The sequence below is a fragment of the Oncorhynchus mykiss genome, chromosome 18 (assembly GCF_013265735.2).
Source record: "Oncorhynchus mykiss isolate Arlee chromosome 18, USDA_OmykA_1.1, whole genome shotgun sequence".
In the NCBI taxonomy this organism is placed as follows: domain Eukaryota; kingdom Metazoa; phylum Chordata; class Actinopteri; order Salmoniformes; family Salmonidae; genus Oncorhynchus; species Oncorhynchus mykiss.
Window position 1 is genome coordinate 53,420,694 of NC_048582.1, and position 12,057 is coordinate 53,432,750.

The 12,057-nt window shown below is 48.4% G+C and overlaps 1 protein-coding gene across 2 annotated transcripts; it reads right to left on the reverse strand.

Moving 5' to 3' along the window:
- Nucleotides 1-412: 412 nt before the first annotated feature.
- On the reverse strand, nt 413-11,131 carry LOC110496852 (transmembrane protein 196). Of its 2 annotated transcripts, XM_036953247.1 has the most exons (5): nt 10,293-11,131; nt 8,616-8,672; nt 1,983-2,118; nt 1,566-1,708; nt 413-1,455 (listed from the first exon to the last, which is right to left on the reverse strand). In XM_036953247.1, exons 1-5 carry the CDS (start codon nt 10,455-10,457, stop codon nt 1,387-1,389), a joined length of 570 nt encoding a protein of 189 aa, XP_036809142.1. In that variant the 5' UTR covers nt 10,458-11,131; the 3' UTR covers nt 413-1,386. The 2 variants fall into 2 exon arrangements, with proteins under 2 accessions (XP_036809142.1, XP_036809141.1); XM_036953246.1 differs by having other exon boundaries at nt 413-1,708.
- Between the last annotated feature and the right edge of the window lie 926 nt (nt 11,132-12,057).

Sequence of the window (12,057 nt, forward strand, 5' to 3'; positions counted from 1 at the left end):
GTAGCAGATAGTGACAGATCAACAGGGTTAACTCAGTACTCTGGTTACTGTGTTACCCCTGTCTGAGTAGCAGATAGTGACAGATCAACCGGGTTAACTAAGTACTCTGGTTACTGTGTTACCCCAGTCTGTAGTAGCAGATAGTGACAGATCAACAGGGTTAATTAACTAAGTACACTGGTTACTGTGTTACCCCTGTCTGTAGTAGCAGATAGTGACAGATCAACCGGGTTAATTAAGTACTCTGGTTACTGTGTTACCCCTGTCTGTAGTAGCAGATAGTGACAGATCAACCAGGTTAACTAAGTATTCTGGTTACTGTGTTACCCCTGTCTGTAGTAGCAGATAGTGAGACAAGTCTGTGAATAGGGTTAGCTAAATGAGATTTCAGAGGACCATTTTTAAGGAGCACTTTGATTTAATGCTCAATTAGCATGCACGCACGCACACACACTGGCGTGTGAGATCAATATCTTGTACTCCCACAGACAATAGTCCCCTTAGCAGAAAGTGTGTCTCCTCTAATTCAATATCAGAAAGGATGCCTGACGTGTGTGTGTGTGTGTGTGTGTGTGTGTGTGTGTGTGTGTGTGTGTGTGTGTGTGTGTGTGTGTGTGTGTGTGTGTGTGTGTGTGTGTGTATGTGTGTGTGTGTGTGTGTGTGTGTGTGTCTGTCTGTCTCTGGAACTGGTTATGAAATCTACAACACCATCTAACGTTTACAGAGTTTTATGTGTGTTTTATAGAAGCCTAAAGAAACATATTGTCACTCCATAGATAATGTTTGTTTTCCTGATATACAAGCATGAATATACAGCAGGGTTAGCCAACCCACCTCCTTGAGAGCTTGGTGTTCAGTCTCCAGGATCCTGATTAACTTAATTATGTGTGTTAGAGCAGGGCTGGAGCATAAGCCTGCAAACCCAGTAGCTACCCAGGAGGATGGTTGGCCACCACTGATATTCAGTTTGCATCGTTGGTTGCATATATAATATTTAAAGCATTCCATATTCTGCTCTACATCAGATAGCTATAGCATTTTCCTTCAAACACAGTATACCTGCATTCATATAGCCAGAGAGAGAGAGATAGAGAGAGATTACAAATTGATTGCATGCACATGAGGTCATGTGACTGTTTGTTGGGACTATCAGAACTAGTAACAACTTGTCCAAGAAGAGCGTTAATTTCTGTGCTGAAGTTCTCCACACACAACTGTGTAATAGTGCTGCTCAGCTCTGTTGGATGATACCACCCCATGGTCAGCAGAACGAGGTGTGTCTGTTATCAGGGCAACAAGGTGTGTCCATTGTCAGGGCAACAAGGTGTATCCATTGTCAGGGCAACAAGGTGTGTCTGTTGTCAGGGCAACAATGTGTGTCTGTTGTCAAAGAGAGGTGGTGTTGCTGTTGTAGGAGATCTGAGGAATCCCGTTGCTGGAGTTGTCCAGAATCTCCTGTTAGAAACACACTCATGCATACATGAAAGCACACACACACACAAATTAGGAGAAATCAGTAGCAATGTGTGAGCACGCATGCATGCGAGCGTGTGTTTGTTTCTTACAAAAGATCCGTGTGTGTATGGTTCCTTCTCAGCCATCTCATGTGAGTGGTGCAGTGAGTGTTCTCTCTCCAGAAACATCCTCTGTTGTTCTGAGCTGGCCAGACGACAGGTCAACCAGGTAGAGAGAGTACAGGAAGAGATACCTACAGGAGAGACGGAGAAGGGGGAGAGAGACCTACTGAATTGAATGGTGCCAGAACTTAGTTGAATGTTACTGTACCACAGTTCATACTTTATAGCAGGTATTCAATAATAACCCTTTCATATTCAGACAAAGATAGGTTTCATGCAGATTAGAGTTGTTGGGTCAGCATCGCCCTACTTCAACTACCTGGAGTAGGAATGAGTTGATTTGCCTGTAGTGTAACGTAATATAATGTTTAACTGTGTTTTGTAGCCTTTCGTAGCGTTGCATACCCAGGCAGGCAATGGTCATGGCTGCCAGGTGTAGCGAGCGGAGAGAGTCCGGTCGTCGTGCCAACGCCCGAACGAACTGGAAGTTGAGAATCCCTCCAATCAGACCACAGATACAGCAGGCTGAGAACAGAATCATCTAGAGAGAGAGAGAGAGAGAGAGAGAGAGAGAAATAAAGAGAGAGAGAGAGAAATAAAGAGAGAGAGAGAGAAAGGTTTAAATTATTGCACCTCCTCATACTGTAGCTACCTTGTCAGCAGGAAACAATACATGCTGAGATGGGAGGGAACGAGACGGAACACACCGTTTATAGTTTCCTACTGTATCACTGTAAATATTGTGCTGTTGTTGAATATTTCTTACAGAGCAAAATGTATTATTTACTGCATAGTTATCCTCTCCCACTCTCTCTCTCTCTCACACACACACATTTCTGTCTTTTCCTGGTAGCTCAGTTACAGTGAACTGACCACTAAGTATCCCCACACACTTTATTACTGTGTGTGTGTGTGTGTGTGTGTGTGTGTGTGTGTGTGTGTGTGTGTGTGTGTGTGTGTGTGTGTGTGTGTGTGTGTGTGTGTGTGTGTGTGCATGTCTGTGTGTGCGTGTCTGTGTGTCTGTGTGCGTGTCTGTGTGTCTGTGTGCGTGTGCTTGTGCTTGTGCGTGTCTGTGTGTGTGTGTGTGGTGTGTGTGGATACACACACGGTGGGATTCTAATGTTACAAATCAGAGCTCACTTTTCAGTCATTAGCCATCGTTTGGAAACACATCAGACTCCAGAGATACACTAACCTAGCATAACCTAATCATCACACAGAGAGAAGAGAAGAGGAGAGGAGAGGATGGCTTTTACTAAAGTGAGATCGAATGACAGTGAGATAGAGAGCGTGAGAAAGAAGGTGGGATGGAGGGAGACAGAGGGGGATGCATAAGCCAGGAGATGGAAAGAGTGAAAGGAGAGGAAAGAGTGAAAGGAGAGGAAAGAGTGAATAACACAGAGTGAGGAAGGAGCAATTACTTTGGTATGGATCAGTCATTTACACCTCTGTGACTTCTGAGAGGAGGATAGGAGAGAGAGCCACCATTGGGAGGCACACGACCAAGGGTTCAAGGCTATTATGGAGCAAATCAGGGAGTTGGCTCATAGGCAGCCCGCCACCTCTGAGACCCCCCAACCACCCAGTAACCTTTTTACTATTAGTGGTGGGTTTGTACAGCCTACCCCGGCTCCCCGAGAACCCCGCTTACCACCTGCACAGCAATATTTTTGGGATCCTGGAACCTGCTCGGGTTTTCTTTCTCAGTGCTCCCTCATTTTTGAGCTGCAGCCATCTTTATTCCCTTTGGATCGGTCAAAGATAGCGTATATTATTACGCTAACGTCGGAAAGGGTGCTCTCCTAGCCTACGGCAGTTTGGGAGCAACAATCCGCTATTTGTCGTGATCTGGAAGACTTCATGGCAGAGGAGAGGAAGGTTTTCGATTCTCTGGTATCCGGGAGAGCCGGCCTGAAAACTACTTGAATTACATCAAGACTCCCGTAGTGTGGCAGACTACGATGTAGATATTCGCACGTTGGCCGCCGAGAGTGCCTGGAATCCGGAGTCCCTATTCGATACCTTCCTTCACGGATTATCAGAGGTGATAAAAGATGAGCTAGCTGCTCAGGAGTTACCGGTGGACCTCGATTCCCTCACCATTAGGATTGATGGACGTCTAAAGGAATGCAGGAGTGAGAGGAGGTCCATCCGCTATGGCTCGCTCACCTCCGAAGGAATCCAGAAGTCCCCGAAGGCTGTTTTTCAGAGAGGATCCGAGGCCACCCGACCTCCCTCGAGAATCACTGACGACGGGTGAGTTGGATACACCGGAACTTATGCAACTGGGAAGAGCTAGATTATCGCCTAGGGAACATTTGCGCTAAGCTCCAATAGTTGTCTGTATTGTGGTGCTGTAGAGCATTACATAGCCACCTGCCCAGTGAAGAGACCTGAATCCTTAGTAGGTACAAGTACACTGGTGAGCCTGACTGGGAACCCTTTAATTCCCATTAACCAAAATCCTTTTTATGTGACTCTGGCGCATATGAGACGTTCATGGACGCTATCCTGGTATCGGAACTAAGTATTCGTACTCAACTCCTCTCCGTTCCCATGGATGCCAGGGCACTGGACGGCCGCGCCTTTGGAAGAGTCACGCACAGCACAGTTCCCGTTATTCTGCGGGTATCTGGTAATCACAGTCAATACAGCTTCTCCTCATTGAATCTCCCCACGTCCCTGTTGTTTTGGGATTTTCTTGGCTCCAGAAGCACAACCCCGATATTGACTGGACATTCACATTGCCTGAAGGCGGCGCAGGCTTCCCCGGGGGAACGTCTACCTTCAGGTTTGAATACGGTCTTGGATCTCTCTGCCATTCCCGCAGAGTACCATGAGCTCCAGGAGGTTTTCAGCAAGGCTCGCTCGTGCTATCTCCCTCCCTCCACATTGTCCTTACGATTGTTCTATTGACCTCCTCCCGGGCACCACACCGCCTCGAGGCCGGCTATATTCCCTGTCTGGTCCTGAGACCATGACCATGGAGAAGTACATCGAGGACTCTCTGGCTGTTGGGAGCGTTCGCCCTTCTGCCTCTCCTGCTGGTGCAGGATTCTTCTTTGTGGGGAAGAAGGACAAGACCCTGCGTCCATGCATTGATTACCGGGGCTTCAATGACATTACGATCAAAAATTGGTACCCTTTACCACTCCTCTCCTCAGCTTTCGAACCTCTCCAGGGGGCTACCATCTTTTCCAAACTGGACCTTTGGAATGGCCACCACCTTATGTGTGGAAGACGGCTTTCAACGCTGCCAGTGGACACTATGAGTACCTGGTTATGCCGTTTGGACTCACCAACTCGCCCGCTGTCTCCCAGGCCCTGGTCATCGATGTGCTCTGGAACATGTTGAATCGTTTTGTTTTTGTCTACCTCGACGACATCCTAGTTTTCTCTCATTCTGCCCAGGAATACATTCTCCATGTTCGACATGTCCTTCAGCGCCTCCTGGAAAATCCGTTGTTTGTAAAATCTGAGAAGTGCGAGTTCCACCGCTCCACTATCTACTTTTTGGGATATATCATCACTGAAGGGAATGTTCAGATGGATCCGGAAAAGGTGAGAGCGGTGGTGGATTGGCCCCAGACCACAACCCGGGGTGCAGCTACAACGTTTCTGGGGTTTGTTCATTTCTACCGCCATTTCATTCGGGGCTACAGCAACCTGGCAGCCCCCCTCTCTGCACTTACCTCTCCCAAGGTACCATTCACATGGTCTCTAGCAGTGGACAAGGCTTTTGGGGACCTCATCCATCCAGACCCGACTCGTCAGTTTGTGGTTGAGGTTGACGCTTCCGACATGGAAGTAGGGGCCGTCCTTTCCCAGCAATCCGTCTAGGACCAAAAGCTTCATCCCTGTGCCTTCATGTCCCATCATCTCAACCCTGCAGAGAGGAACTATGACATTGGGAACCGGGAACTCCTAGCGGTTAAGATGGCCTTGGAGGAGTGGAGGCACTGGCCGGAAGGGGGAGAAGATCCATTTTTGGTGTGGATTGACCATAAGAATTTAGAATACCTCCGCACTGTCACGCACCTCAACCCAAGGCAAGCTCGTTGGGCCCTGTTATTTAATATGTTCAATTTCACCATCTCCTACCGAAAACATGAAGCTGGACGCTCTCTCCCATCTGTACAGTTCCACTGCCACTCCCTCTGAATCTGAGACCATCTTCCCTGCCTCTTATTTGGCAGCTTCAGTTGTTTGGGGTATTGAGGCTCTGGTCCGCAAGGCACAATGTTCCCAGCCGGACCCTGGGGAGGCTAGGGCTAACCGGATGTTTGTTCCTGATCCGGCCCGGCCTCATGTCCTGGAATGGGCTCACTCCTCCAGGCTTACCTGTCATCCTGTGGCTCATCGTACCATGGCTTTCCTCCGACAATGCTTCTGGTGGCCCACCATGGCTCCTGATGTCTCGGCCTTTGTCGCCTCATGCATGGTGTGTGCTCAAAGCAAGACTCCGCGGCAAGCTCTGTCTGGCCTCCTATAGCCACTCCCTGTCCCTCATCGCCCCTGGTCCCATATTTCCCTGGATTTCATCACTGGGCTTCCTCCGTCAGATGGTAACACCACCATTCCGACAGTGTTGGATAGGTTTTCCATAGCCGCCCATTTCATCCCTCTTCCCAAGTTACCTTCAGCCAAGGAGATGGCCCAGCATGTCTTCCGAATCCATGGACTCCCGGTTGACATGGTTTCAGATCAGGGTCCTCCGTTCTCGTCCTGATTCTGGAAGGTGTTCTGCATCCTTATCGTGTTGTCAGCCATTCTGTCCTGCGGGTTTCATCCCAAATCCAACGGCCAGTCGGAGTGAGCCAATCAAGACATGGAGACGACACTCGGTTGTCTCGTTGCTAGTAACCCCACCAACTGGAGCCAGCAACTGGTCTGGGTGGAATATGCTAGGAACACTCTTTCCTGCTAGGCTACTGGACTCTTCCCCTTCGAATTCTCCATGGGGTATCAGCCTCCGCTCTTCCCAGAGCAAGAAGTTGAGGTCAACACACCCTCAGCCCAGATGTTCGTCCACCGCTGTTGGCATACCTGGAAAAGAGCTTGGGCGGCTCTTCTCAAGACCACCTCCAGGTATCATCGACAAGCTGACCGCCACCAGACTCTGGCTCCCCGCTATTGGGTCGGGCAGAGGGTATGGTTGTCCACACGGGAGCTGACCCTCCGGGTGGAATCCTGCTAACTTTCCCCCTGTTTCATTGGTCCTTTCCCCATTTCTAGAGTCTTTAGTCCCACTGCTGTTCGTCTGCTGTTACCCTCCGTGTTCACCCTACTTGTCATGTGTCCAAGATTAAGCCCTTGTCTCACAATCTTTTGTCTTCTGTTTCTAGGCCCATCCCCCCATGTCATCGACGTTCATCCTGGACATCCTGGACCCGGCCCTCATCACCAACTTTCACAGCCGGCACCCCGGTCAGCCAGCTATGCGCTGGCCGGGGTGCCGGGGGGGGGTTACTGTCACACCCTGATCTGTTTCACCTGTCTTTGTGATTGTCTCCACCCACCTCCAGGTGTCACCCGTTTTCCCCATTAGTCCCTGGGTATTTATTCCGGTGTTATCTGTGCCTGTTGCCAGTTCGTCTTGTCTTGTCAAGTCACCAGTGTGTTTTTCTGTGCTCCTGCTTTTCTTTTCTCTCTTTTGCTAGTCCTCCCGGTTTTGACCCTTGCCTGCCTTGACTCTGAACCCGTCTGCCTGACCATACAGCCTGCCCTGACCTCAAGCCTGCCTGCCACTCTGTACTTCCTGGACACTGACCTTGTTTATGATCTTTTGCCTGTCCACGACCATTCTCTTACCTGCTCCTTGGATTATAATAAATATCAGACACTCAAACCATCTGCCTCTCGTGTCTGTATCTGGGTCTCGCCCTGTGACCTTATATAAACAGAGAGTACACAGTGGCAGAATATCTGACCACTGTGACTGACCCAAAATTAAAGAAAGCTTTGACTATGTACAGACTCAGTGAGCATAGCCTTGCATTGAGGGAGGCCGTCGTAGGCAGACATGGCTCTCAAGAGAAGACAGGCTATGTGCACACCGCCCACAAAATTAGGTGGAAACTGAGCTGCACTTCCTAACCTCCTGCCAAATGCATGACCATATTAGAGACACATATTTCCCTCAGACTCACAAAGAATTGGAAAACAAATCCAATTTTGATAAACTGCCATATCTACTGGGTGAAATACAACAGTGTGCCATCACAGCAGCAAGATTTGTGACCTGTTGCCACGAGAAAAGGGCAACCAGTGAAGAACAAACACCATTGTAAATACAACCCTTATTTATTTTCCATTTTGTACTTTAACAATTTACACATCATTAACACTATAGACATACGACATTTGAAATGTCTATTCCTTTGCAACTTTTGTGAGTGCAATGTGTTACTGTTGATTTTTATTGTTTATTTCACTTTTGTTTATCTATTTCACTTGCTTTGGTGATGTAAACATATGTTTCCCATGCCAATAAAGCCCTTTGAATTGAATTGAGAGAGATGGGAAGAAAAGGTGGGGTTACTGCTGAGAGAAGACAGGGAAACAGAGACAGAGAGAGAGACAGAGAGAGAGATAGAAAGAGAGACAGAGCGAGCGAGAGACAGAGCGAGAGACAGAGAGAGACAGAGAGAGAGAGACAGAAAGAGAGAGCGAGCAAGCGAGAGAGCGAGATGGGGGAGAAAGGGAGGGGCGACAGAGACGAGGAGGGAGAGACAGAGAGACAGAGGCAGAGAGAGAAGGGGGGGGGGGGGGGGTATGAAAGAGGTGACTCCTGTTCCTGTCTCCTCTAGTCTATCTTTCTGAAGGACCTGAGTAACTCTTACCTCCTGTCCTGGATATATTTCTGCATGTGCTCACACCCTCATACAGAGGACAACAGTGCTACACTCCCTAACTCACTGACATGCACTCCTGTGTCTGTACACTCTGGTGTATGGTGTGTGTGTGCATAAGTGTGTGTGTGTTTTGTTTTTACGTGTGTGTGTTTGTGTGTGTTTGCGTGCGTGCATGTGTACTTACGATGAGTCCAGTCCTCTTCCTAGCACACAGGACTCCACACATCCCACAGATGAGAAACTGAGAGAGACAGAGAGAGGAACCAGATCAAAACTGAAATGATGACAGCATAGAAACTATCGAATAATTTAATAAAACTTATTTAGTAAAATGATGAGAAACTATAGCTCCTCCCTAGCTCATCTGGCAAACATCAATGGGACAGACCTCCATGGAACCTGTCACAGACCTCCATGGAACCTGTCACAGACCTCCATGGAACCTGTCACAGACCTCCATGGAACCTGTCACAGACCTCCATGGAACCTTTCACAGACCTCCATGGAACCTGTCACAGACCTCCATGGAACCTGTCACAGACCTCCATGGAACCTGTCACAGACCTCCATGGAACCTTTCACAGACCTCCATGGAACCTGTCACAGACCTCCATGGAACCTTTCACAGACCTCCATGGAACCTGTCACAGACCTCCATGGAACCTGTCACAGACCTCCATGGAACGTTTCCCAGACCTCCATGGAACCTTTCACAGACCTCCATGGAACCTGTTACAGACCTCCATGGAACCTTTCACAGACCTCCATGGAACCTTTCACAGACCTCCATGGAACCTGTCACAGACCTCCATGGAACCTGTCACAGACCTCCATGGAACCTGTCACAGACCTCCATGGAACCTTTCACAGACCTCCATGGAACCTGTCACAGACCTCCATGGAACCTGTCACAGACCTCCATGGAACCTGTCACAGACCTCCATGGAACCTGTCACAGACCTCCATGGAACCTGTCACAGACCTCCATGGAACCTTTCCCAGACCTCCATGGAACCTGTCACAGACCTCCATGGAACCTGTCACAGACCTCCATGGAACCTTTCCCAGACCTCCATGGAACCTGTCACAGACCTCCATGGAACCTGTCACAGACCTCCATGGAACCTTTCCCAGACCTCCATGGAACCTGTCACAGACCTCCATGGAACCTGTCACAGACCTCCATGGAACCTGTCACAGACCTCCATGGAACGTTTCCCAGACCTCCATGGAACCTTTCACAGACCTCCATGGAACCTGTCACAGACCTCCATGGAACCTTTCACAGACCTCCATGGAACCTTTCACAGACCTCCATGGAACCTTTCACAAACCTCCATGGAACCTGTCACAGACCTCCATGGAACATTTCACTGACCTCTATGGAATGTTTCACAGGGGGAAGTGAAATCGAGACAATGAGACTGTCTTCTGTAAGCGAGCGCGGGGGAGCTCACTGTATGAGCATAAAATGAAACAAACACATTAACTATTTCACTTGCTTTGGCAATGTAAACATATGTTTCCTGTGGCAATAAAGTCCTTTGAATTGAATTGGGAGAGAGAGAATGAGAGAGAGAGAGAGAGAGAGAGAGAGAGGAGAGAGAGAGAGAGGAGAGAGAGAGAGAGGGGAGAGAGAGGAGAGAGAGAGAGAGGGGAGAGAGCGATAGAGAGAGAGAGGGGAGAGAGAGATAGAGAGAGAGAGAGAGTGAGGGGAGAGCGAGAGAGAGAGAGAGAAAGAGAGAGAGAGAGAGAGCAGGGAGAGGGAGAGAGAGAGAGAGCGAGCAGGGAGAGAGAGAGAGAGAGAGAGAGAGAGAGAGAGCGAGCGAGAGAGATATGGTAAACTAAAGGCTCTACATACACACAGGCCACTCCAGATAGGTGAAGCATCTCCTTGCTGTGGTTTGTGTTCCTCCCTGACCCGGCTGAGCCCAACGGCTCCCAGGACGATACTGGAGACCCCCAGCCCCACCTCCAACACTGACAGCAGCAGCAGGCTCCACAGAATTTTCCGGCTGGAACACATCCTGCCCAGGCATCCTCCTGGAGACCAGTCCGCCTGTCTGCCCTCCTAAGTCGGCTTCAGTCAGGAGGACACGGGTTGGCAGCAAAACTTTTTTAAACGGAAAAACAACAATAGGCTGCTCCCCGGAAAACAGTCACGGTTGTTGATAAGTGGACTGTCCTGGTTAAATATAGATGACCTGGATAAGTTCAGGTACCTTCTGGTTTCACCCCATTTCAAAACATTTATAATGTACTTGTGCCAACTAGCAACCCGACCCTGGAGGATCCAACGCCGGCGGACAGAGGAGGAGAGGGAGTCAGCCCTCGGAGAGCGGCTTGATGTGCATATCCCTGATGAGGAAAGTTCTGGGCAGGAGATCAGGTAAATCCGCTTGAAATGTAGAGTAGGTTGCCTTCCACGGACATCTCTGTCATGTCGAGTAAATGTTATTTTTTTACTACCTATTTTTATCGAGACTAACCTGCATGAATAAAGGCTGGATCAAATCCAAAAGTGAGTCGTCTGTTTGCTGTTGCTGATAACGGGAGCTCCTCCGGTCAATAATGAGAGGAGAGCATTATGCTCTGAACGGTCGCAAACGAGACTGGCACGCGGTTGCTGTCCATGGGGCTTAAACGCTTGCGCAGACACATTCAACACCCTTCCGCGACCCGACCCAAGTGCCCTCCAGTTCTCTCTCTCTCCCCCTCCTCTCTCTCTCTCTCTCTCTCCCCTTCTCTCTCACACACACACACACACACAGAGAGACTCCCCCCGGACAGCGTGGCACCTCCTCCTTTGGTCTTTCAGTTTAAATTAGACTCTAGAGACTCCCCGGTCCCGGCGTGACCCCTGGGCAGTTTCACAGACACAAGCCGGTGTCATCAGCACAACCCCTGTAAATAATATAACAGTGAGATGATCTATGTCACAAAGACACACACACACACACTGGTTCATGATTCAACTTTTTTATGTTTCTAAATCAATCCACTTTTTTCAGTTTGTCTTGGCTAAAGCATTGTGTCCGTGTTGACCTTAACATATATAGAACAGTTTCATATCTATCTGCCTAGCATCTTCTGCTGACTCTGGTCCAGTGTTCTACCCTGTTACATAACGGTCTGTTCGAAAGAGCCTCTCTCACCTGTGTGCAGTTGCAGTGTAATGAATGGAATGATGCAATCTAAGGAACCTAGTTTTCTAAACTAAACTGCTTTTTACTGTTCTAGCCTACTGTTATAAATGAATATAATAATCTCTCTCATTACACAGTTCCTAAAGAATAAAGACATTTCAATGTCATATTATGTCTATATACAGTGTTGTAATGATGTGCAAATAGTTAAAGTACAAAAGGGAAAATAAATAAACATAAATATGAGTTGTATTGACAATGGTGTTTGTTCTTCACTGGTTGCCATTTCCTTGTGGCAACACGTCACAAATATTGCTGCTGTGATGGCACACTGTTGTATTCTACCCAATTGATATGGGAGTTTATTAAATTTGGATTTGTTTTCAAATTCTTTGTGGGTCTGTGTAATGTGAGTTAAATATTTGTCTCTAGTATGGTCATACATTTGGCAGGAGGTTAGGAAGTGCAGCTCAGTTTCCA